General features: G+C 41.8%; 1 protein-coding gene across 1 annotated transcript in view; it reads right to left on the reverse strand.

The window, feature by feature from the left end:
* Positions 1-27,939, reverse strand: part of DNAH11 (dynein axonemal heavy chain 11) — a 274,673-nt gene that overhangs the window by 97,797 nt on the left and 148,937 nt on the right. Inside the window, exons 53-57 of the mRNA XM_065398425.1 lie at positions 25,915-26,038; positions 23,464-23,606; positions 16,334-16,495; positions 6,665-6,898; positions 4,714-4,860 (exon numbers count right to left, since the gene is read on the reverse strand). Of these exons, the coding sequence (XP_065254497.1) occupies positions 4,714-4,860; positions 6,665-6,898; positions 16,334-16,495; positions 23,464-23,606; positions 25,915-26,038 (810 nt within the window). The remainder of the gene's footprint in view (positions 1-4,713; positions 4,861-6,664; positions 6,899-16,333; positions 16,496-23,463; positions 23,607-25,914; positions 26,039-27,939) is intronic.

Consider the following 27,939-nt stretch of genomic DNA (forward strand, 5'->3'; position numbering starts at 1 on the left):
TGAATAGATAATGTCCTAGCTACAGTAGTTGTTTGTACAATAATCTGGGCTGGCAGCCGTGTGTGTGTGTGTGTGTGTGTGTGTGTGTGTGTGTGTGTGTGTGTGTGTGTATTTATAATACATATATACACACATACGAAACCCAGGAAAACAACAAACTAGGAATAAACTCGGATTAAGTGACATGTTGCTAAACCAGGAAACTCAAAGTGAAGCTTAACAGTCCCTCCTGCCTTTCCCCACCTCCAAAACAACATGAGTTCAGGATTGAGTTGGTGACAGTTATAGGTTGAATTTCCCAGCATTCATCGGTTTGCATCACAGACAAAGCGTACTTTAAAATTAAGTACTGTGTATAGTTTTCAGCTCTTCCTTTGTTCACACTTTCTCTCCATGTGCTGCAAGCCTGCTAGCCTAAGATACTGATACTACTGTACATGGGAAAAAATACAAATTCTGTGTTAGACAAGCTGCACTAATATGGGAAGATACAAGTCAGCAGATCAGCCCGACAGCTGTGGTGAGACAAGGTGGGTGAGGTAATATCTTTTATTGGACCAGCTTCTGTTCGTGAGAGAGACAAGCTTTTGAGGTGCACAGAGCTCTTCAATAAATTGGTCCAATAAATGATATTACCCCACCCACTTTGTCTCTCTAATATCCAGGGACCTACATGACTACAACAAGGCTGCATACAACATATGTAGCACCATTTAAAAATGGTAAGAACATGTACCAACTGAATTCTCCTGCATCATAAACAGTACCATGCAGTGGTTCAAATATGATGCAGTACTTTCCATTAAACAGAACAGACAATTAAAATATCACACAAGCTTATTCTTTAGTTTTATTTCCATTTTCTGATTTCCCTCATTTTCTCTTCTTTGTTCTTGTTTATTGTGCTATTACTCTTTGCTTCTTGGTGGCTAGAGGCAGCTAAGAAGCTATACATATATATATATATATTTTTTTTTTTAAAGAAAAAAGTAAGGGAATGGGAGACAGAAAGGTGATTTCAATCAATCCACTACTCCAAGTGGAGGTAGACTTAATACTGATCTCCAACATTTTGGTGGTCCAGTTCAGGGCAGAAGTTCCTACAGATAAGAGCTCCTAAGCAATATCTGAATTGCTGGGAAAGCTGGAAATAAAATGTACAATCACACGTAAAAAGTAGTTGGACTAGTGATCATGATGACCCAAGTGCAGCACTCAAACAAAAAGCATTGTTCTAGTTGGAGGGGGGAGCCAGAGTGGTTCCAGCCTCACTCCCCATGCTTACCCAATGTAATTCCAGCATCCACAATACCTATACTACTCTGTACTAGTGTGACAGTGTTGTTTTCTGCTCTGAAGGGGGCAGGTTCCTTATTAGAAAGCAAGATATATCACAATGCATTTATAGCTGTACAGCTACTCTGATGTGGTAGAGTGACTGCAGCTGCCCACAGAGTAGCTGCAGTGCTGCTGCCACTGTTTACAAGCTCAAAAGAAGTGATACCTATAAGCAGACTCTCTTGACTCCTGTACAAACTCCAGCTTACACCATGGGTCTGGTCCCATCCAGACTCGTCCTTCCTCTCTGGATGATTCTAATGTGATCCGACCACCCCATCCCTCCCCTCTCCTCTATAGGCAGGGCATCTCTAAAGGCAGCATGCATCTAGTAAATGCTTTAAAACTTACAAAATCCCTACACCATTAGCTTCCTGTGATATTCTATACCAGTAGCACCCTGGAATCCCCATATTCACCATGGTGATATGTTTATGGTGTTTTGTACAAAATATACCTTCTGAGGTATCGTTTTAAAAGTCTTTATCTGTTGAACATTAATATCCCATTGGATTGTATGTACTGTCATTGTAAGTGATGTTATGAAGTATTGTTACTGAAATATGTTGTGAGGTTGGGAACACCCAAAACCAGCCTTTCAGTTACAACAAGGAGTAGCCATACAGCGTTAATAGCTCAACACCCATAAAGAAAAGAATCCACTGTCCCAGAGACTCCTTAGAGAAGTCACGTATGAAATGGAGACTGCTTGACCAATGGGGAGTGCCTGATCCCATCATAACAGCAAGGATCTTTCCAGCAAACTGGAAGAAAATAAAAAAAGAGCGGAAGTGACATCATCACTTGGCCTCTCTTCGCCCCTCCCCATGTGAACACCTGGAAACTCATCTGGAAGGCAAAGGCTTTGAACTGGGGAAATCTGGTCCCAGGCTAGAAAGAGAGTCCAGTCTGTGTATAGAGGAACTGTAACCTGGTTGTATCATCTGTCAAAGCTGTTTGATTTAACACTTGCTTAATTACCTTAATCCTAAACGTTTAGTTTATCTCTGACCTTTATAATCCTTAAAATCTATCTTTCTGTAGTTAATAAACTCATTTTGATGTTTTATCCTTATCAGTGAGTTGTCTAAAGTGCTTGGGAAATCTGCTCAGGTTACAAAGGCTGGTGCATGTCCACTTTTCCACAAAGGAGTGGCAAACTAGGTAATGAATTTGCACTGGCGAGGGTTCTGACCCAGTGCAAGATGGTACAGTTCTGGGATGCCAGGATGGGGAGCTGGAGGGAATTGGCTGGAGCCTCCCTATTGATAGTTCATGAGTGGCTGAGAGATCATTCATGTATCACAGGTGTGTCCCTGCCTGTAGATGTCTGTGTAAGTTCAGTGCCTATTAGATGTTTGTAGCTTGACATCAGCATCAAAATGTGAGGGATACATCAGGTTGGTGGGTTTGGAGAGGCTCAGTGGTTCCACAGGCCAGGCTGCACACCAGGGACCCTGTCACACTTCCCCACTCTAAAGGTTTTAAACTAAAGTAATTAAAATAAGTGTGACCAATTGCCAACATTCCATGGTTTGAAAAATATTTATAAACTGCTTGAATTCTCATTTGCTTATCACTTTTTATAAAAAAAATTACAGGTGCAGATTAATCTTTATAGACCATCTGCAGCTTTTTAAAATATCTTGGGATTAGTGTAACACACACACAGATACCTTCATCCCAATTAAAACATTTTAGAAGAGCAATAAGACAACTAAAGGGAATGTGGTAATTGTTATAGGCTCGAGGCATAGCCTCATGCCCGAAAAAAATGGCCTGGGGTGTGATTATCCCATGATAATCCCATGATTATCCCATGATAATCACACTAAGTGTTGTACCTAATTGCTTAATGAAGTAATTTGAATTGTATTAAGGACATTCCTCAATCCTAAATCTATCAGGAACATGCAGAACAGATGTAATAAAAAGTCCACTGAAAGGTGGTTGAAAAAATTGGGAGCTTCTCCTGAGCAATCCAACCTGTGCAAGTTTAATGACACTAATTTGATTTTAAACATTTATGGCAAATCTTTTAAATTCTTGTATAAAATTTGATTTGCAAAGGTTAAAGTCCATAATTAGCATAAGCCGGAGAGATACAAAAAGGGTCTGATACAGTTTCTATTTGTATCAGTGGCAAAACAAAAAAACACCATCTTTAATGAAAGCAGAATGAGGCTAAAAAATTTGCATTAAAAAAAATAAAGTACACCTAATAGTAACCCTTGTATCATAGAATCATAGTTCTTGCTACATAGACTTGCTACATCAGTTTTCATAGCAAAATGCCAAGCTTGCAGAAGTCCATTAGGGTACTGAAATAGATCAATGGCTACTATAGTATAAAGATATATTCACTGTATTTTTAGTGCAAAAATAGGATGCTTCATTTAGTGGTTTAAACGTTTTGGTTCAGGATAAAACCCTGAATTTGAGTCTAGTTTCTCTATCTTTTTAATAATAAAATTGATAGATAATTCCATATGCTGAGCAGAGCAGAGAAAAATAATGCAGATTCTGAACTGCTTACACATAGGGTGACCATATTTCCGAAAGGGAAAACGGGACACTGCGTGGGGCTAGTCCGAGCGCCCCCCACCCTGGTGCATGGGGCTGGCATGAGCTGCTCGCCCAACTCCCCTCCCCCCCCCATCTGGGGCTGGGGCTCGTGTCGCTGCTCACTCGAGCCCTGCCTGCCCCCCATCAGAGCCCTACACGGGGCTGGCATCGCTGCTCACACTTTTTTGACAAAGGTGGGCATTTTTCCCATTTGCTCTTGCAAATTTGATCAGTTGGCAAGAGTAAACAGGACAAATGCCCACTTTTCCCAAAAAAGTCGGGACGGCTCGGACAGGACTTAAAAAAAAAAAAAAAAGAGAGAGAGAGACTGTCCTGGCCAAAACAGGACATATGGTCACCCTACTTATACATCCCATAGAAGGATTTTAAGATTCAAAATTTGGAAATAAGTGTAAGGCAATGGAATGGACTTTGATATCAATTGAGTTGTTCAATTTAACTAAAACCACAAAGCCTTTAGAAACCTAAAGTTCTCAGAGAAGACTCTGTGACCATTACTGTATTACAAATAAGCCTGATTCTGAAGATCCATATCCATTATATGCTTGAATGAGCTCAGTATTTATTGTTCTTTCATATCATTAAAAGAGCTAAAAGGCTGAGAAAATGCATAATGTAAAGAAAGGTCAAATGATAATCATGGTCTGAAATGCAGTTACATGTATAAGTATAATAATTCTTTAGACTTCATGCTCCCTAGAGAGGAAGTTGTTCAAAACTGTTCACCTACAAAGGTTTATTTTGTGTTAAATATAGCTCAACAACCCTAAATGGAGGAATGAGACTGACCTTTCGCTCCTCTGCATCAGCAATGGCTCTTTCCTGGCTCACTTTCTCAGTCTGAAGCCCTATCTTAGTAATCAAAGCTTCAGCATCTTGATTTCTCAGTTGTAGTTCTGCCTCTTGAGAGGCTAGTTTGGATTTCAGGTCTTCTACCTACAGTGCAACAGAGAAGAAATGTTTTGGAGTAGTCATTAATCAAGCACACTTCTTGAACATGTACATTTCCTGAAGGGGGCTGTATAACACTTGGATATAACTTGTACTTGAACTTTGTTTTCAGTTCCATTTCAAAGCAAAATAGTATCCATCCCTTATTTTTCATCTTCACTTGTTATGATTTGTTTCCATATTACAGCCCCATTTCTGTGGCTCAGAGGAGAAGTTTGTTGCTTTCTAAATGAACTAACAAATTATACAAAACAATCAAACCACACCCACCAAAACCTCAACGGCTCCTCTGATGTGCGCAAACCGTGATCTGTCCAGTTTCTGAGAGACCAAGGTTGTTCTTGAAACCAAATGTGTAAGCAGCTCAACAAGGTGCTGCGAGCCCTGACATAGATGCAACTGTATAAACAGCAGCAACAGGACATGTTGGAAAATGCTCATTAATCACTCTGAAAAGCCTTTCATAGTTAATTTTAATGGAGATTTGCCGAAGGGTTTCCATTAAAAAAATCAGGTTTTGTTTAACAAAGGCTACCTGTTTGTTGAAAGAGCAATTTATTGCTTGACATGCTAGTCACCCACATAAAAATAGCCAACAGTATTTTTCCATGCATAATGGAAGGGCTTTAAATATATATTATTCTTTGGTTTTTTTTACTCATCCAAGCACTTTATCTGGTTGTTGGCCATGATCTGATTCTGTATCAAATCAGAAGAGATTCACTATAACCTGATATAGACAGGTGTCAAGTCAGTACTAGTGGCTTTAAACCTCAAAGCCAGCAGAAGGTCTGAGGGCTCTTCTGTTTGTTTGCTGGAAAACGTTAAGGTGAAATTCTGAAGCCCAACAAAAAACCTATTATACAACCTCTCCCCACCTTTGCCTCTGTTAGAACCCTGGGAATCTTCTCACTTAACTCTCTTGAGGCACTGTTTCATGAGCACCATGTGGCATCCTAAAGCTGACTGTTAATACAGTAATAAAAGTCTTTAATGTTGGCTGTTTATTCCTATTGTCCAAGCTGAGGGAATGTGAAAAAAGTAAAGTCTGTCCCCCCGGTTCTCATGCACTAGCACAAAGTTGCAATGCTGTGCAAACACTGCAACTGAATGTTTAAATGTTCTATATAGATCTATAAACATAGAGACTTTGTAGTTTCAGCAAACAAATTGCCAGCCAGGAGCATGTGTCTGAGGCTGAGAGGGGAAAAGAGGATCCAAAGAGCTTTCCCACTCCTGGTATCCCTGTGCAGAGACGAGTCCGTTTGGTGGGGAGCACAGGCACTGCTTACAGCTAGCTAGCATTAGCCTCCTAAAAAGAGATGGGAAGAAGTGATGGCTTCACCCCTCTAATCCTCCCTTCCCCATCAGCCAGCCAGCTATCATAGAAAGGAGCATATCTGTACCTTCTCCCAGGGTGGCCCTGCTGCTACTGTAGTATGTGCTCTGAGCCTCTTAAAATTTCTTCTGGAGCCCTTCTCACCCCTCCAGGGTAGGCTCTGACTTTGAGCCACAATCTAGCTCAAATGTTAAGATAGTAACCCATTTCTTTGACAGATATCTACAGGTACCTGGAGTTTGAAAGGCAATACATAAAATAAAATCCAGTTTCAAAGACCTAGTACAGCACTGAACCAGTAGTGCCAGAACTCAGCAGCCTACCGAAAAGGTGCAGAGACATTTCAATATAAGATTACCAAATTTTGCCTGGGGCGGATTGAAAAAATATTCATTCCTTAGAGGAGAGAGAACGACAAGAGTATGTCTTTCCTCATATGTGATAATTTACCTGAGAAGCTGTTGTTTTTAACTTCTGAATGCCATTCACCAGATGTTCCATGCGCTTGGACATCTCCTTGTATTTCTTCTCCAGCAGGATCTTATAAAGTGAGATTTGCTCCAGGAAACTTTTTGGAGTGGTATAATTGTACCGCCTCTCATTCTGATAATATTTTGCACTCATCTCATTGACACTGGTGTGAGCATAGGCCATAAAAAGGCAAATGGAATCCTGAACATGTGGCTGAAAACATCGAAGGAACAGAAACAAATTTAAATGCCAGGGCAAAGGAATATTTCAAAGGTTAAAGACAGTTATATACCTCAGAAGAGATTGCACAACCAAGAAAGGATCGCCAGCAATAATAATTTTCAAACTCTATTTCAAAAGCATAACAATTTCAGTACACTAAACAAAGAATTCAAATAATCAAACTATCTCCCCAGCTTTTTACAATTTAGAATAATTCTCTCTCAGTACTCACAAGACTTTCATTGCCACAGCAGTTGAGTACTATGTATAATTTCACCATATATTTAAGACTCCGCCCCTTCCCCCTGAAGCCCTGCCCCACTCTGCCCCTTCTCCGTGAGCCCCTGCCCTCACGCCATCCTTTCTCCCCAAGGCCCCGCTCCTGCACCGCCTCTTCTCCGCCAAGACCCCATCCCCCACTCGCTCCTCTCCACCCCTTCTCCTGTTGCTCACCCTTACAGCTGGTAAAAAGTGATAGGGCCATGACCCCCTCGCTCCCCCATTCCGGCATCCCTGATTTGAGTTATTTTTAAAAAACACCAACAGAAGGCTAAAAATGGTAAGATCTATAATTAATCACCATTGTACTATTAAGTGTAGAGTTAATGTGCTAGGAATTTGCTATTTCACTTCTAGAACTCTTGATTGAAAAATCATTTTCAGGTCAAGTAAAAAGTGTGCATGATGGTCTTGCTCTGGTTCCACTGATCCCCACAGACTCCTACATATATCATAATCCCCAATCCAGTTCCTACTTGAAGTCAATAGGTGATACCACCATTGACTTCAAAAGAACAGGATTGGGCCCAATCTAATGCCATTTGAAGTCAAAGGGAGTCTTTCTATTGACTTCAATGAGTATTGGGTCAGGCATTTAATCCATTGCTTAGTGTATGTCAGGGGTTCTCAAACTTCATTGCACCTCGACCCCCTTTGGGCAATAAAAATTACTAGGGGACTGCAGGAGGGCGGGGGCTGAAGCCTGACCCAGCCTGAGCCCCTGGTGGGGGGGAGGTGGGAAAAGCCAAAGCCCAAGGACTTGAGCCCCAGGCAGGGGGCCTGTAACCTGAGTCTTGATGCCCAGGGCTGAAGCCCTCGGGCTTTGGTCCAAGGCCCCAGCAAGTCTAAGCTAGCCCTGGCAACCCCATTAAAATGGGGTAGCAACACACTTTGTGGTCCCGACCCACAGTTTGAGAGCCGCTGATGTATGTATATTGTACTCCAATGGAGTATTTCTTCATAACTTCTTTCCTATAGTTTTTATTTGACAATCCTACTTTATGATCCTTTAGAATGTATAACCTCTTCCAATATACTACATGATAATCAAAGCAGGCAAAGCATATTTAAAGCTCTTGAAAGGGATAATATTTACTCATGTAGTCCCATGCCAAACACAAAATATGGACAAAAGTGAAACTCTGTCTTCATCCACTCGGTTTATATTAAGTGGGGAGGACAGGAAAGGACAGGACAAGGAGCGTTCCAAGTGCATGTCTTTAAATTATTGTCATTCCAAAATTCCCAACAGATAAAATATGCTACCCTGGGGCTTTGATCTGGAGCACTATTCACTGGATAAAGCTTGGAATGAAAAGCTCATTTTCTATGAGAAATGTTTTGGGCTTTTTTTTTTAAAAAAAATACAAGTCTAAGAATATTAGAGTCACTAGCATATATGCATATATATTCTGTAGAACTTTGAGCCTGGGAAAGTACTTCTTGGGTTAAACTTTATTTTTCCATTTTGTCCTCTATGACTTCTAATGTACTTAACTTTATAATCTGTGGAGTCACATCTCCCTCATTTTAATGATTATTTATTGCATTCTGTACAAGACGAACCGAGTTCAATTAATCAAGGGAAGCCTAAAAATCAATTAATATGAATTAAATGAGCTACACCAACTCTTAGGAAAGTCACACATAATTTACCAAAGCATTGTCAATAATGCTTAGAGATCTTTTGGAAAATTGCTCATGAGTGGTTGCTGATGCAGTTAAACGTTTCAAACCTACATCATTAATATTACAATCAGGTTGGTGTAGATAGACTTACAATTTTTCTCACTGAGAAGCCTCATTATATTTTGTGGCTTTAAAAGCTAGCTAAAAAAAAAACAACAAAAAACAGTTTCATCTGTGATTGCGATAACAGAAATCAGAAGCAGGAACCAAATACAGAACGATTGCATATATGGAAAGTTGAAATAAATTGTCTTTAAAACAATAAATAAGAGTCTCCACATCCTTTGTTGGAACAAAGGTAGCATAACCCAGCTAATATAAAATAAAATACAGAAATGTGTTTCTTAAAGCAAGGAAACGAACAAAGATATTTCATGCACATTTGGTCACAAGCAGAAATCTGTTTCAGTCTTTTACTTTTAAATGTCTATTATACACACAAACATTGCAGTACAGATATTCATCCTAGCCAAGGGCAACCTTCTTAGGGAGTAACTGGCCCCTACCCAATCATGATGCTTATGAGAGGTCTCTACTCAGCAGTCCTGAAAAGCACTCTTTAACAACAGTTTCATTTGTAAATCAGTGAGGGAAGAAGTGGGTTCCGGTAGAGCTGCAAGTGGCCTGAGACAACTTGTCTCAATGGGGCAAAATAACTATCGTTATCAAGCTTAACAAAATGGCACAGCATGGGAGATATGCCGAGCCAGAGAGCAGCTGGTTGTAATTCACACTGTTTTTCAGAAAACTCTAATCGTTCCCGAACAGACCTCTTTGATGATTGGTCTTCCCTGCATTTTCAATTTGTCACTTTCTCTTATGATAAGGTCAGCAGTGACAGCACTTCCTGACATTAACAGCTGTGGCTTTTAAAAGGGTCATTGTGGAACTACTAATTGCAGTAATTTCATTAGCATAAATTATTTATTCTGCCATTCATTTATCTCTCTCCTTTTTTTAATGCTACATGGCATTTTTCAGTATAAGCCCATTCAGAGATGTAGGCAAAGAAAACTATTATTGCTAGTTTGGTCTTCTTTATGTAAAGCTAGTTGATACTTTCAATTTTTTATTTAACTGCTGATCACTAGGAAGTATAAAATAGCAACAATCCAATAACCAAGATTACCAAATTCTGAATCAAGAATATTCAATATTCCTAAAGAGAATTTGGGGGGGGGGAGTCTGTATCTAATTTATAACAAAATACAAAGGCAAAGTCTTTTTTTTACTTCCGATGCACCAAGGAAATCACTTTATTTTAGATCTCGGCATACTGGCTTTTGCGCATGCAAGAGCTCAGACAATCCTGTATCCGCTCTGGGTCACTACTGGAGTTAAGAAGACTTTTGTCTGAATAAGGAAGGCTATTTATTGCTTTTCTCAGGATCTAAACTAGTCATTACCAAACCAGCTATTCTACCTGCTGACTACAGATCTCAGCTTTCGCCAACAAGTTCCGTTAGCCGAAAATACACTAAGCAACAGCAGAAATGACTGATGCTACTGAACCTCTTGATTGTGTAATTTAGGCAGTTATCAAAACAGGGAGGGAAACCTACCCATTGTTAGTATTGGGAGCCAGGAAGGGAAGATATTTCAAGCTGCCATTATGTCATATTATGCTGGATTTCACTGTATCTTATGCAAGATACAGCACCTCAAGGGGTAGAATGACAAATTTTCTTAAACGAAGTGCACAGTTTAGTACCAAACCTCCAGCATTACAGTGCAAGAGAGCACAACAGAAGAACTTCAAAGGAGTGGGAAGGGTTTTTTGTTTGTTTGTTTGAGGAAAGAGAGGTTAATTGTGGATCTCCTTATTTTATGTTTCCAGTTGATATATGAAAATACAGTTGGTTGTGGGATGTGAAGATTATGTGGCATACTAAGATTAGACAGAGAGGGCTAATACCTCAGAGAACACACTTTACAAGCATTATTTCAGCCCCAATCAAAGTTTTATAACGGAGCATTAACCCTGTACACCCAATATACGGCATTTAAATCTCAGCATCTCTACTCGGGGTTCTCTCTTTTTGCCAGGCTGCGTGTTAATGTTTATCAATTTGAGTTTTTGTTGTAAAACATTTAAACCCCCCCACCAGAACCAACTTGACTTCTACTCTGACGCTCTCCATTTCCTCCCCAGTATCTCTCAACTTTAAGCGCCTTTTCTCTTCCTCACGACACCACGCTATGGCCAGTACCCTTCCAGTGAGACTCCTACAGCTGGAGAGGATGCTGTTGAGTAAAGCAAGTCACTTGCTTTTCTCAGCGGCACACTTTGTTCATAGATTCATAGTTTAAGGCCAGAGGGATCATTAGATCATCTACTCTGAGTTGCTGTATATCTCAGGCCATTAAGCTTCACCCAGATACCCATCACTGAGCCCACTAACTTGTTTAGGCTTTTGTCAAACATATCTTCCAGAAAGACATCCAGTATGGATTTGAAGACATCCACCAAATTCCCTTGGTAGTTTTTTCCAATGGTTAATCACCTTCACTGTTAAAAACATGTGCCTTATTTACAATTTAAACTTTTCTGCTTCAGCTTCCAGCCATTGGATCTTGTTATACATTTCTCCACCTGATTAAAGAGCCATACAGTACCAGTATTTTCTCTTAATGAGAATAATTATAACACTGTAAATCAAGATGCCTCTCAATCTTCTTTTTGATAAACAAAACAGATTGAGCTCCTTAAGTCTCTCACTTTAAGCCCTGGAATCCTTTTTGTGGCTCTTTTCTACACCCTCTCCAATTTTTCAACATCCTTTTAAAAACGTGATCAGAATTGTATGAAGTATTCCACTATTGATCTCACCAGTGCCATATGCAGAGGCAGACATCCCCCCCTCCCCACACACACTCCTGCTCTCTACTCCCGTTTATAAATCCAAGGATCACATTAGCCCCTTTTGCCATAGCATCCCACTGGGAGCTCATGTTCAGTTGCTTTTCTATTATGATCCCTAGATCATTTTCATAGTCACAGCTTTCCATAATAAAGGCCCTCATTCTGTAGATGTGGCCTGCAGTCCTTGTTCCTAGATGTACAATTCTGTATTTGGTTGTATTAAAGGTTTTATTTGTATGGGCCCAGTTTACCAAGCGATCTAGATTGCTCTGCATGACTGCCCTATTCTCATCATCATTTACCACTCCATTGATCTTCATCTATTTTATTTTGTGTCTCTTCTGGGTATTTATAGCCCTTGCACAGGAAGTAAGACGAGAAAGAACTGAGTGCGGGTCTGGTGAAATCCTGCTGCTAGGATCAGTCAAATAGCTGAGTTTTTTAAACACATAATTCAGAAATAAAGCAAAAAGGACTTTACTGAAAATCGATGTGGGTTTTGCAGAAGAGCCATTGTAAGTCCTCTGTTAGTCCAAGTGAAGTTCTTTGATTACACTTTCAGTCCCACTGAACATGGTGATAGGTAATAACCATTGCCTAGTTGCTTCCAGAGATTCTAGTAACCAATGAGAATGAAGCTTTGGGATGTTGCCAGTCCTTCCCCCCCCAGTCCCAAAATGCAGTGTGAGACTTTTTAAACAATAGGTGTAAAATCCTTGCCCAATTTGCCTTTGGTTTCAAACTCCTATGGGCTCCAGTGGGGCGAGGATTTCACTCTAGAGGTGGGGAGAAAGCTTGTTTTCTCTCTTCACCTGTAGATGCTGCCTAAATGCTGAACCCTAAACCAACCCCAAAATCCAGTTACTCTCCATCGGCCTGAATTTCTTCTGTTTCATTTCACCACAAGAGAGCTGGCATTAAACTCAGAGGTTTATTTTTAAAGGGGTCACTTAGCTGTACTATTTTATTTGTAGTGATTTTTTTTCTTTTAAAGCACAGTTTCAAAACCTGCCTCAAACTAAAACCTCTTGTAGTTACTGTGGTTTTCTTAAAACACAGGTTTGGGACAATTAAAAGTTGAGTGTAGGTGATATCAATAACCAAGTGCTTAACTGTAGATCTGGCATTCATCCTCCCAAGTTACTAGATGGCATGATCATAATACACGCCAACAGTCTGGACAAAGGTGAGCTGTGGCTAAAACAAGCCTCCTCTGATAAGAGGCGATAAAAGGATATCTAAATATCTAAAATGACGCAAATTGAACTACCCATGAAACACAGCAGCACTACAAACGAAAAAAGGAAAAACCCACCCACTTAAATCCCTTTCAGCTGACAGAGGCGGCCAGATACCAGCTAAGGTTCTCTCTGTTCTTCAGGGTGATCCTCTCCCACCCTGCTTCCCTAATACACCTCTGCCACTCTCTTGGCCCTTCCTTCGCTCCCCATTACCCTCTGATCTTTCCCTCTTCACAACACTTTCCACTCCTTCTCAGCTGCCCTCTTTGCTACTCACCTCACCTGCCTTTCTGATTCATTTCTGCTTCTCTTCTGTCTCCCTTAGTTATTTTTTTTTTCAAAAAGACAGCTGTTATAGCTGCTCTGTTCTTCTCTGTTCCAGGTCCGCCCTACCCCTTCCACTCCCGCCCCCCTTGCTGGTCTTTTTATACTTTGTTTTCCCATGCTAGTCTTCTAATTGGCTTCACATACCCACTGACATTATCTGCACAGTCTCGGCCATCAAATGCTCCTCGGAGAAGAGAGTGTGCTGAGACAGAGTCCTAAAATAAATGTCCAGTGATGATAAAATGTCAAATTATTTTGTCTATTGGGTCAATTGCCATTTATTTCATTATTAGGCTGAACAGGGAAAATATTTCTTAGGGGCAGTTATTCACTCATTTGTGCCTGTGTACAGAAGAGAATCACATATGCACATACATATTTCCTCCTGTTAATGAATTATCTCCAGATGTCCAAAGCAGGTACTTTGCACCATGTAAAAACATTATTCTTAACAAAGGGTCTATTAATATTAAACGCCTAAATTGCGATGACATGTTGTGTTCTTAATGGAGTGGGTTAAAATTTATTAAGGAAGTGATCAAATTTGTATTCATTCAAATCAAAATAAATGTGTTAAACCTTTAGACAAAAGAAAGTGCACCATAAACATGCTTTCTGTTCTGCACATTATCCTCATTTCTCCTTTAAACTAAACAGGAATGTGTAAGTTGATAAAACAGCAATAAATAAATAAATAAATAAAATAAAATAAAATAAAATAAAATATTCAGGTGCCCTAACACTAAAATCTCTTTAAGTACCTTACAAGGCAAGGTTAGGCTGTTTATATCAAAAACAATAAGGATTTCTAAGTCTCTCTCTCTCTCTCTCTCTTACTCTTAGAATCCTATAAGAGGCATCAGTATACCACTGTAGAGCGGGCTACAGCAAACACTGATGTGAGACACTGAGATAAGAAGTGAAGCAAGTCTCTCCACAGCCAGTAGATGTCATTGGTCACTCTTCATATCACAACTTGCCTGGCACTGATCACTGTCAATGGCACAGGAGGTAAAGGACACAACATAGCTCTGCTACCAGAATGTAAAGATCACCAAAGAGGCCCCTCCATCCCGTCTTTACTTTATTCTTTAATGATTCTGTATTTTTCCCTTGTGAACAGAGTACAAATGCTGCAAATGTGGCAATCTCCTTCACATTAAAATGTTATTCCGTATTCAGGCTTTTCAGCTAATAACTAAAGTCTATCACAGAAATCAGATGTTTATCAGCAACAGAAAATATATTAATCCAGCACAAAATTTGTTGTTCCTTTTCCCAAAGTTGCAGTCCTTATTGCATCTAACTGGTGGCATCAAGTTCTGCAAGCTCTTTTCTAAGTGGTATCTTGCCTGTTGCCACTGCCAGACCTTCAGTTGCCATCCCCACAGCATTCAGTTGCTTGGAAACTCTCCCTATGGGTTTCTCCTTAATGCCAAGGGATAGTTGACTTGAGATGCTAGGCTCTTCATCTGCACTCTTGAAATCCTGTGCTTCTGATCTCTACAAATCCATTACATCACTAGACGGACCCAGGAAAACAGAAGTACGATCCCCTGAAAGTCAGAGTTGCTACACAGTAATTGCCACTGAACCAAAACCAACAATTTCCCTACATCTTTCTTGCTTATAAATGAAACTGTGTAGCAGCACCCTCTCTGCATTAAATTTCTACACACATTAGATTCTAACTTTTAAAAATAGACACATGTAGGGAGCGAGGGGCTAATACACCAACTTTTCACATCTGGAGATCAGAGTTCAAATTGGCATGTAGCTCATTAGTGAAAATAGTTGTCTACATCATAAAACCACTGCACAAGCTGGTATCATACCCTTGTCAGTCTCTGTCCAAAGGAGATTGAATACCAGAATAGTAAAGCATCTATTAAAGTTAGGATCCAGCCACCATTGCATATAGAAGCTGGCACACCAGCCTCTGCTAAGAGTCCCTCTCCTTCACAGCCACCAAATTCACTTACACACTACTTTAGAAAAACAACTCAGAACCTGCCATTGTGAAAAGGGAGAGGATCTATGGTCTTCCCAAAACCCTAGGATGCAAAATTCACAGAGGAATATTTTCAGAGTTGTTGAAAGAGGTTAAACATCTTTTCTGGCTTAATGTGAACTATATAGTAGCAAGCACTATAATATCAGGAACTGGGTTATCTACGCTGTCACATCAATTTCTGCCATCAGCATCGGTAACGATGCCAGCTGCCTGATCAGTTATACACCCTCACGTCCCTATCAGGCTGAAAGAGGGACAGAAACAAAACACCCTTGAGAGAAGGAGGTCAATGTCCTTTAAAAGTCTTTTAATGAGTAGCTTTCTTCTTTCTCCATACTGCCCACAAGATAATACGGGACTAAAAACACAATTGGAAAAATGCTGCCAGGCTGTTTAAAAGCCTCATTGCCCATCACAGGAGCAACGTTTGGGCTTTTTTACACACTGAAAGCCTAAAAGGAAACATATTGTCATGTGATTTTTTGGGGTGGGTCAAGTTTCAGACTCCAGTGTAAGGGGAGGAAATAACTCAGTCCCCAGGTTTTAAACTGCGGGTTGCATTGTGTGTGTAGCTGCTGGGAAGATTTCAACTTGTCCAGAACTTCAGTGGATGGAAAACATGTAGCTCTGCTGAGGTACCAATCTGGGTTGTAGACTGCAAATGTTTGCTCCCCATCTATTACTGTGCGAGTGAACACCTCTAATTATACTGACAAGGTTAAATCTATCCCATGCCTGGGGCATTCTCATTTCTGTGGGATCTCCAAAAGCCCAACATCCAGGGAAATTTTGGGGAAGATAAGCCATGCACTCTCAGCACTGTTTCCCTCCCCCTCCCATGACCCCATGTCATAGAAATGCAGTCAGTAGCTGGGGTAAGCTTTATAACCTTAAAAGACAACGAATATGCAAAAGGAATAAAGAAGAAATTGTTTTTCCAGCATATTCAATTATTGATCTTTAAGGGATCTGTGTTGCTTTCTCGTCTGATTGACGAGCTTGAAACTCTGTACCTCAATCACCTCCGTCTCCTCAATGAACCTCCTGCTGACGGAGTGCAGGGCCTCCTGCGGCCACTCATGAAACCAGTCAATAGCTGTGCAGTTAACTATGGCTGGGAACTTCCGAGCTCTAACTCTCAGCGTGGAACCAACTGGAGAGAAACACAAAATGATCTGCAGAGATGAGGAGGGAAAAGAGAGTAAAGAATTACAAGGCAAGTTGAGGCGATGAAAGAAAGGAATGTAGTGAACCATGGCAATGAGCCATTGCAAGTGGGTTCACAGCTGAAATTCCAATCAGCCTAGCAGCTAATGAACCTAGGCAAACTACAATTTTACCTGATGCAAATAAGTTTTACTCACTATATTGTATGTTATACAAACAATGCCTGCCTGTTTCTCCTTCCTCCCCAAGCTAGTATCAGTTACTTAGCTCGATGTATATTAAAATCAGTAATGTGACCGTAAAATTTTGTCAACAACAGACAGCTAGAGTTCACAGAGTCAGATAGCCAATCTAACAGTCTATGTAGGTTAAGGTAATATCTAATACTGGTTCAATATCTCCCTGCAAGCTCAAAAGGCATCTGAAAAAAGAAAAGGGCTCATAGTTTGTACATACATTTCCAATGATTATTCTTTCTGGAAAGCAGAATACAGCTTCCAAATCAGAGCTAAAATATCTAAGTAAAAAATAATAATAAAATAAGAAAAATAAAATAAATAAATAAAAAGATAAAAAATTAAAATAAAAAAAATAAATAATAAAATAAATAATAATAATTAATACCGTGATGAGACTGATTTGTTGATATCAGTGTCTTGCAAAAGCTACTCCAGAGGAGCTGGTGGAGGGGACAGTTACTGTACTTAACATCTTTTTAGGGTGTTATGTTTGATTTAACATAATTAACTGAATGTCAAGCATTAGATTGTCAAAAGTGGGAAGGAGTCTTTTTTTGCTCATTTCTACTCTCCTAGAATGAGATGCATTGTTTCTCTTATTATTTAGAAATACTTCAAATCATGTGGTATCAACATCTGTTTGAGTAAGTATCTTAATACTATTAATTCCAGTGGAAAAATACCCAAATAGTACTTTCAATAAAACTGTAAAATGTCCAGAATTGATTATAATCATTCCTAATAACTGCAGAAGCCAGGACAGAGACTGGCGGAGCACTTTAGATAGATGATAGGTTTATTCTGCCTCTTTAGTCATCTGTCACTGCCGTTATAATGTATTCACAGAAAATTGTCAAGAAGCAAAGTGAGGCCAGCTGAAAAGGAAGAAAAGCAGAGAAATAAAGGAAGCTGGGGTGGGGGAAAAGACAGAGGGCTGAAATAAGAGAAGTCAAAAAGGATGAAAAATAGAGGGGATTGGTCAGGAATAACATTTGGCAGGGATGGCAGACCCTTGGGAGAGGAGGGGAAAGAAAGACAAGTTGGGATGAGGGCTGCACTATAAAAAAATACCAAAGGCTAACTACTGCAGAACAGTTTTCTAAAAATTCTTATGTGGGAGTAACCCATATGGACAATTTGTTGCAATCAATCTGTACTTATGGGCAAAGGTGAATAAATTCCAGCAGTAATCACCCCACCCTGGGAAACCTACCATTCAGATAATGAAGATTATGCTCAGATTGTAAAGTCTTTGGGGGCATGGACTGTCTTTTTCTTATACCTGTTTGCCATGCCTCATACAAGGAGACCCTCATCACTGACTGGCACCTCTAGAGTCTGTTGCAACACCACCCCCTATGTATCAGGGGGTAGCCGTGTTAGTTTGTATCTACAAAAACAACAAGGAGTCTGGTGGCACCTTAAAGACTAACAGATTTTAAACCTGAGGTTTTTACCCACGAAAGCTTATGCCCAAATAAATCTGTTAGTCTTTAAGGTGCCACCACACCCCCTATGTGGCTTTTGTCACTTTGCCATTGGTCTGTTCTAGCTTTGAAGGGCTTGAAATCAGTGCATGGGTATGGGGATTTTCCCCTGTGCTTCCACCCCTTTCTACCAATGGGACAAGGAAATTGTTGTTGAATTCACAATTACTGGTGTAGGGGCAAAGTGGTGCTTCCTCCGGATGGTGCTGGCTCCAGAAGCAGGACTGTGTGATCATTGGCAGCTTCACACAACTGCTGGCACTGTTCTCAGAGGGAAACGCTACTGGCCAGAAGATTAGCATAAAGAGCACAATTTCAACAGTCCTTTTGGAAATCATTATGGAAATGGGGGGAGGGGGAGGAGAGAGTGAAAGACTGGCAGTGAGGGAGGAGAAGAAAGTGATGGGAGAGGAGGAAAAGGAAAGATGAAGTAAAGAAGACAAGACAACTGTCAACATGAAAATACCAGCTGAGCTAGTAAGATGGCAACTGGAGCTGTTACTGGGAAAAATCCTACAAATAAAAAACAAAATTAAGGCCCCAAATCCACGCATTTGGGATCATGGTCTCAGTTTTGCACTGCACCCCTCACCATTTTTTATTCCATTAGCCCCCCCCCCTTTTTTTTTTTTTTACTCCTAATTAATTGTGGCTCACATGTAGCAATTCAATTTCCATCATGCTTGGCACAATGCTTCACTTCCCTTTAGCTATGATCTCAGTGTGTTTATTTCTGTGTGTGGCACGGAGGGGGGGGAGAGGAATGACTATTTCATGTTATAATGGAGATTTGATTTGCTGTAGTCACTCTGTTTTCCCTAGCTGATCACGTTTATATACAGACAGAGGGAACACCCCTCTCCTATTTACCTCAAATTCCTCTACCCATAACTCACGTGTACATTTATCCTGGATGGCACTTGAGAATGTGTCAGCAATAATAAGTTGAGTGAACAAAAATAGGAATTGAGGTTCTGTTAGAGAATCTCGAAAGTATGGATGATTATCTGAACTTTTTCATGCCCCTCCTCCTCTGTGATCTTCAAATAGGTTTCCCCTCCTCCATGCAGCCCTCCTACTTTTCTGCAACCACTCAGTTCATTTGTGACACCAAGTTGTATTTATTACACCTTTGCACGTTCCCTTTCTATGTTGCAGTCTCATGAAGCTGTTACTTCTTTCCCACTTAACTAAGGGTATGTCTACACTAAAAACGTAAGCTACCTTATGTTAGGTCAACTTACAGCTACTGCAGTAATTACTGCAGTGGTTCATGTCCACACTGCCCTTCTTCTGTTGGTGGTGCGTCCTCACCAGGAGAACTTCCACCTACTGAAGAGGGGCAGTGTGGGGGGCTGAGAGCCTGAGCTCTGAGCTACACGTACCGCTCCACCCGAGGAGCAGGTCTGCCCCCGGGCTCCTGGCTTCCCACCAGGCTGCCACAGGGCTCCCAGCTCCCCATTCCCTGCTGAGAGTTCGGCTGCACCAAGGATCCCGGCTTTCTGCTCCCTGCTGGGAGCCCAGAGGAGCAGCAGCTTGCTTCCCGCAAGCAGCATAGCAGCCACCAGGGCAGCTCTCGGCTCCCCGCTCCATGTCAGGCTGCTGGGGCTCTCAGCTCCCTGTTGAGTTGCTGCCATGTTCCCAGTGGGAAGCAGGGAGCTTCAATGCAGCCGGGTTCCCAGCAGGGAATGGGGAACCAGGAGTCTGGACAACAGCCTGGCTGGGACTGGGGAGCCAGGCAGGCGCAGCCCTGCTCCAGGCGGGGAGCCGGGAGCCTCAGGGCAGCACCTGGGCTCCCAGTGGGAGTCTGGGCAGCAGTCTATCTGCGAGGGGGGAGCCAGGACCCCAGAGGCAGCCCGGCTTGGAGAAGGGAGCCCGGTGGGTGCAGCCCAGCAGGAACCTAGCCCCCTGCCCACCATCCGTGAAATTGACAAAAATAACAGCCAACAGCCAATGTAAGTAACCTGCAGTGTCTACACGGACACTGCATCGACCTAACTACACCGACATAAGCCCTACGCCTCTTGTGGAGGTGGAGTTACTATGTTGGTGTAGTAGGGCATTTACATTGGCAGGAGCAAGTCTGTAGTGTGTACACTGACATAATTAGGTCGATATAAACTGCCTTATGTCAACATAATGCTGTAGTGTAGGCCAAGCCTCTGTTCCTCACATTCATGCAAATTTCATACCCAGCTTTCTGAGTACCTTTGATGCAAAGACAATCAAAATCCAAAGTCTTGCACACACTACTAAGCAAGGAGCAACTCAGAATTTAACAGTTTCTCAGTCTTCCATCCCAACCAGTAGTTTTTCTCCTTTCTAAATGTTAGGCACAATTACTTTTATCGTATAATAATTACTTTTGATGACCTATTTAATTAAACCTGTGGAATTATTATTTATATTGCACTTTTGGGGTGCAGATGCTTTTCTACCTAAGCTTATTTGGTTTTTCCACCTCAAAATAACTCACTAGTATCTACAAGGTACTGTATTTTTTATGCTTTCTTTTAACTTCCTCTTAGCATATAAATTGTGGATTTATTGAATTATCTACACATCCCACCTGCTTTCCAGTCCTCACACACAGAACTTTTTGAGATTTTAAAATTTACATTCTAGTAATGTGTTCTTGCATTTGCTCTTATGTAGCCAACAAACTGCCACCAGTGCTTATTTTGGTGACCAGTAGGCAAGGGCCCCAGAATTCAAAAAATTTCAGAGCTAATTTCTATAGCAAATGATGAAGATAACTAAGGAGACAGGAGGTGGGAAAAGTGAAGGAATGAACAGTCATGGAGGAGAGGAGGGGAACTGGTTGAAACAACAGTAACCTTAGCAAAAGTTGTTAGGATGTATACCAACATAAGCAAAACTGATGTCAGCCCTACACTTTAATAGCAGAGTTGTTTTGAAGCCCAAATAGAAAAATTTTGTCATTCTTATCCTGGCATTTTCCTTTTTTACTCTTGCCTTCCATGTTTGATTTTTTTAAGCAAATATTTTCAATGCGCTGTGTCAGCCTTTCCACAGCTTTCATACATGTTTCTTTTTTTCTTTCTGTCCTTCTATAAAACCTTCTTTGTCTATGCCCCAAATGACTGCCTTTTGCACTTCTAATGCTGTGGTTCAAATAGGTACACTGTGTGCTTTGACTCCTTGAATTTGGAGTAGAGCTGAGCAAATAATGGATTTTCAGTTCTGGAACCAAACTGAAAAATATGGGGAAAAAATCCTGTTCAATTTGAACTGAAACAATTTTTTAGAAACTTTTTTGATGGATTGAAAACCAGAAAAAAATGTTTTGAATCAACCAAAACATTTTGAGTCAACCCAAAACAATGTTTTCAGTTTTTTTAGCCATTTTCACCCATTTTTGAGTAGTTTTTTTTAACTGTCCGTATTTAAAATTGAAATGCCATTTTGAATCAAAGTGGGAACAAAATGTTTAGACTATTTCAAATATTTTTCCAGTCAAAACAATTGAACAAAATTAGGCAAATACAACTAATAGTTTCAGACCCCAGAAAATGCACATTTTTTGTGTTTTGTCAAAAAAAATTTGCCCAGATTTAATCCAGATACTCCTCCCAGACCTAACGAGGGTACAAGATGAGCAGTGATCACAAAGGAAACAGGGACTTAATTTATAGTGTTGATTTTAGTAAAATGCTGAATAGTTAAGAGATGTTTTTACTTTCATTAAGCTTGAGGTTCAGGAATTGATTAAAATACTTAATGTATTCCTTTTTATATCTTATTAATCTGTGTTTACACTGAAAATCTCGGGAAAGGAGGTAGGGAGGAGGAGGGTCACCCAGCTATAACCATAAGTACATACAGATATCTGCCAGCGTGTTAACTCATGAATTTTATGTCTCCTACGGAACAACAACATCTCTACTTTGCAGTCTTTGCGAAGTGAATAGATACCCCCTGTTGTTGTCTCCAGAAATGGTAATTTGCACAGTGGGAGACCTGCAAAATGGTGGCAAGGTAAGAGGCATTTTGAAAGCAGGTTTTTAAAAAGGCCTTTTAAAAATAATGAAATCATAGGAGCAATCAGAGGGATACAAAGGGAAGAGAAGGGGATATGCAAGAATTCACAGCTTTTTTCCTCCCTTCTTAAAAAAAAAAATTGCCTATGAATTTGATGTTCATGAGACTGAGAGACTAACAACACTAACTAGAGCTAGGTATAAAGTGGGCAGCTACTTTCCCCATTCAGCTCTGATGCACTACAACCCTGATGATCAAAAGCAGCAGAGAATGCAATTCATACCAAATCCTCCCTATGCCTCCTAGAATCCAGTATCCAATGTTCACCACAGTCCTGGGTTAAAGAAGAAATCAACAGTGGAGGACAGAAGTGATGGCAACAGAAGAGGAATGCAGAAGATACAAAAAAGCAGCGGAGAGTAAGTGGATGTGAAGAGAGGTGAAAATTGGTTAGAGATCAGCTTAACCCCAGCAGTACAAGGATTTTTATCCATTTCAAAGCTTTTTTTTTTATGGTTATAAAACAGGATATTCTTTTTATCTGTATAGAGGAGATGTAAAATTGAGGTGTGTGTGACCTTAAAGCCTTTAAAGACCCCCATGACACTTTTCACAAGAGCAGAGTGGCTGGCTTCTGTTTTCCAGTGTCCAACATGGATAACTACGTTCTGCCTACATAACATTTCCCCAACAATAGGTTTCAATAGGATATGGCATTCTTCTTCACATCCTGCCTTAAACTGCTTTGTAGTGTTGCTCTGTTAAACAGCTCCAACATTTTACTTATAAAACAACTGCATTATGATAGGGAGTGAAGGGGACTCTAAAGTGAAATTTTAATCACTAGTGCAAATGCTTACTGCAGACATGATTTACACCAGTGCAGCTAACCAGTGGTTAGAGTCCAAGTGTTGATAAGGCCTGTATCTAAATACACTCGCATATAATGTTACAGCCTAGTCCAGCAATCCTTACTCAGGTAAAACTCCCAATAACGTCAAGACAGATTTAGGGAAGAATTAGGCCCATAGTTTGTAACCCGTTTGTACATTACTTTGAGATCTTTCTGCATGAAAGCCACTATATAGATGTAAGCTCATTGTCAAAGGCATTACCCATGTGGAAATGTACATCTTTACGTGTAGCGTCCTGGAGTCTAAACACACACTATAGCATATTCAAATAATCCAATTTTCCATCACCAGCTGCTGGTTTCACAAAGTTTCTTTCACATGTGATTTTCCTTACTTTTAGTTGCAGTCGCATTCTGTCCAAAAAGAATCTCCAACAATTTTCTCTGGTGTCAATCAGACCCAGGCTTCGGACTTCGTTCCTAATTCCTGTAATAATGCCATCCATATCTTCATTGCTGAATAGATCTGGAACTGCTCCTGCATAACAGCATGGGGGCGGGGGGAGGAGGGGAGGGAAGAAATCATAAAAGTCCCAAAAAACAAGAATCCAAACTATTAACTAAACTATGTTTTATATGGTCTAGCAGCAGGGACCATCTTTTTGTCCTGTCTGTACAGAGCCTAGCACAATGGGATACGGGTCCATGATTAGGGCTCCTATGTGCTATGGCAGGGGTAGGCAACCTTTCAGAAGTGGTGTGCCGAGTCTTCATTTATTCACTTTAATTTAAGGTTTCGCGTGCCGGTAATACATTTTAACGTTTTTTTAGAAGGCGTCTCTCTCTAAGTCTATATTATATAACTAAACTATTGTTGTATGTAAAGTAAACAAGGTTTTCAAAATGTTTAAGAAGCTTCATTTAAAATTAAATTAAAATGCTGATCTTACGCCGCCAGCTTGCTCAGCCCGCTGGGTGTGGGGGTGGGTTCAGGGCAGAGGGCTGGGTGTTGGGGGGGGGACTCAAGGTCAGGGCAGAGGGCTGGAGTGTGTGGGGGTGCAGGGCAGAAGACTGGGTGTGGGGGGTTCAGGGCAGAAGGCTGGGTGTGGGGGGGGGACTCGAGGTCAGGGCAGAGGGCTGGGGTGTGTGGAGGTGCAGGGCACAAGGCTGGGTGTGGGGGGGTTCAGGGCAGAGGGCTGGGTATTGGGGGGGACTCGAGGTCAGGGCAGAGGGCTGGGGTGTGTGGAGGTGCAGGGCAGAAGGCTGGGTCTGGGGGGGGGAGTTCAGGGCAGAGGGCTGGGTGTTGGGGGGACTCGAGGTCAGGGCAGAGGGCTGGGGTGTGTGGAGGTGCAGGGCACAAGGCTGGGTGTGGGGGGGGGTTCAGGGCAGAGGGCTGGATGTTGGGGGGACTCGAGGTCAGGGCAGAGGGCTGGGGGGGGGTGGAGGTGCAGGGCACAAGGCTGGGTGTGTGGGGGGTTCAGGGCAGAGGGCTGGGTGTTGGGGGGGACTCGAGGTCAGGGCAGAGGGCTGGGGGATGTGGAGGTGCAGGGCACAAGGCTGGGGGGGGGGGGCGGTTCAGGGCAGAGGGATGGGTGTGTGTTGGGGTTGGGGGGTTCAGGGCACAAGGCTGGGTGGGGGGGGTTCAGGGCAGAGGGATGGGTGTGTGTTGGGGTGGGGGGGTTCAGGGCAGATGGCTGGGGTGCTCGGCTCGTGGGGGTGCTCCCAGCCCCCTGCCCTGAGCAGCTCAAGGCAGGGGGCTGGGAGGGATATGCCCTGTTCCACCCCCTTCCCCAAGGCCCGTCCCTACCTCTCTCTGCCTGCTCTATAGAGCAGCGAGCACGCTGCGCTCGGCTCTGCTCCTCTGGAGGAGGAGGGGCCGGAATGCACCAAGCTGTGGGGAGAAGTGGGGGAGGAGGGAGCTTGGCTGCCGCAGGACCAAGCTTCTGCCTCCTGCCCCTGCAGGGGAGAGCGGTGGGCGGGGGGGGCTGAGTGGGGCGGGGGGCCGGGACCCCCCCACACCGCTCTCCCCTGCGGGGACAGGAGGCAGGAGCTTGGTCCTGCGGCAGCCAAGCTTCCCTCCTCCCCTGCTTCTTCTCCCAGCGTGGTGCATTCCGGCTCCTCCTCCTCCTACCGGGCAGGCAGCGTGCCACTCAAAATCGGCTCGCGTGCCGTGTTTGGCACGCGTGCCGTAGGTTGCCGACCCCTGTGCTATGGGATTAAACAACAACAGCTAGCGCTACTCATACATTTTTATCCAGAGAGAGAATTTTCTCTCAAGTGAAAAATAATCTGTGTTTTACTTCTATGAACCATGAAGTACATTCATGCACGTGCTGTCCTCTAAAACAGTAGTTCTCAACTTTTTCCAGACAGTGACCCCATGTTACAAGTGAAAAGAGTTTCAGGACTCCCCTCTAGCTATAAGGAATGGGATGCTGGTCATAACCTGCCCTTGTCCTGTTTGTGATCTCCAAATTCAGAATCCATATCCTAAAATATTAACAGAGCCCAATTCTCCTCTCTCTTACACGGGTATAATCAGAATAAATGCAGTTAAATCAATGGAACTACACCAGTGTAAAATGGCATACGCGAAGAAGAGAATCAGGTGCATGAAGTCTACAATCTATGAATTACATGACCTTGTTATTAGCCTTCTCAAAGGGGCACTGATTCCTTAAGGAAACTAGGTATAATACTCAAGTTAGCTGGGTTTAAATGGCTTCTTCTAAAGGATTCTCCCTGCAAACATCTCAAAGACAAATAATCTCTCTCTAAAGTTCACTGAAACCACAGATCATTTGTCATTGGGGAAGATCTTTCAAGAAATGTGTTGTTCTAATCACCTGATGCCAACAAGTCATTAATCAGCACAAGAAAGCGTTCATCTGCAACATGGGCATCTGTCAGCAAAAACACAGTGGGCATGCTCTTGGCTCCAGTCTTGATGTACAAATTGGCAAGATCTACCTGTAAGGAAAAGAGGCAATCATTCATGTTTTGTTAAAGTGTTGATACAGGGGAAAAAAGGCATGAAATGCATGTAATTGACAGCAATGACCTGTTGCCTTTACAATTTATTTACAGCTTTTTAGCTTGCCACATTGCATCCAAAGGGAAAAAAGCAGGTTACCTCCAGTTTTAGACATCTGATGACAAAAATGGTGGCTTTGACAAGACCAAGTGGTGATGATGAAAACAGACTGCTAATCAATAAAAATTACCTCCTAATATAGTGAAAACTTATATTGTAACACCTCTGCCAAGTAACTCCCTCTCGAGAACAGTTTTAATTATGCTAATAATATCTGGGCATTACACAGAAAAGCCAGCTTAATCTTTTTGATTGGTTTTCTTATTGTATCTGTTGTATGCAGAATGCAAAAGGTTTTTTGTTTGTTTTGCTAGGAATAGCATTGAAGGATTTCACTAAGAGAGGAATGGTATGTTATTGTTGTTATTTGTATTGCAATAGCACCTAGGAGCCCCAGTTATGGATCTGGATCACACTGGGCTAAGCATTGTACAAATGCAGAATAAATAATTTATAAAGTAAATTTATAAATAAATAAAAACATAAGACATCACCTGCATCTGAATTTCATTTCTTTTGTGATATAGATTATATACAATGCCAGTTTATATGCTCAGCCAGACACGTGGTCCAGTAGTAGGGAGATCCTCTGGGTCTGACAGGTGTCAGCAGGTTCCTCCCTCATTTCCTCTCCTCAATGGTTTGGGGCAAAAGTTCATCTGCTGCTACATCTTAGGCTATGTCTACACTGCCACACAGCCCTATAGCCCAAACTGTGAACTGCAGTTTACACCAAAATGCTATGCTTTAACTCCCCCTGGGTAGACGCTGCGGGCGTGAACTAAGGTTCCTAGTTCATCTTAACATAGTCATCAAACAGGATGTCAACTAGGAACCTTCTGGTTTGCTCCCATACTGTCCACATGAAGGAATCAGAGCACAGCACTTTGGGGCAAACTACCATTCACACCCCGGTAGTGTGAACTGCAGGGCAGTGTAGAAAAGCCCCAAGTCTTCACTTGAAGCCATTGTCTTCCGAATCGGACATCACAATTAATTGTAGAAATGATCAGGAAGATGAGCAGAAGATGATGACTTCAGGATACAAGGATTATTTCACACAAAAACTGAAGAATACAAAAAACGAATGGCTCTATACTTGGAATCGTCCCTAGCTAGAATGCTTCACAGAGTTTTCCATAAGGTGGCAACAGCAGCTCAGTGAGATCCAAATTCTGCCATTACAAACTCCATGCAATCCCCTTAACTTCCAGGTGGTTTCAAATTAATATTCTTAAAATAAGGAAGAAAAGCAGCATAACAATATAAATTCTTGCCATAGGCAAAATCCTGCCTTTTCTATTATTATATCCCTACAAGGTTCTATGGATGGGAAGTAGAGCAGAACCCACTATGCGGTGTGTTTTCAGCCTTTGTGCTGGTGTTGGGAAGGATGGCTTGGGGGAGGAGTGTGCTCTGGAGCATATCTTACTGTTGTACCTTCCCTTTGCACTTAATAGCCAATGAAGCATATGCTCTGGTGGTTTGACCATGGTACAAACTGGCAGATAATTTTCTTTTGGGGCCATAGTGCACCAACCAGGGTCATACACAGACCCTCATCTAGCACTCTGGCCATTAGGTTTGGAATCTTCACTTGCTGCTCCACAAGGAATGTGGGGCAGAAGAAATTCCATATAACCTCTTCCCCTATTAGGGCACACAGGACTCAAGCCCCAAGGTCCTCAGCAATCCAGTCCTAATCCAGCAAATCACTTAAGCACATGCTTAACTTTAAGTATATGAATAACTCCATTAATTTAAATGGCTCACATGT

Source organism: Emys orbicularis, chromosome 2 (assembly GCF_028017835.1).
Source record: "Emys orbicularis isolate rEmyOrb1 chromosome 2, rEmyOrb1.hap1, whole genome shotgun sequence".
In the NCBI taxonomy this organism is placed as follows: domain Eukaryota; kingdom Metazoa; phylum Chordata; order Testudines; family Emydidae; genus Emys; species Emys orbicularis.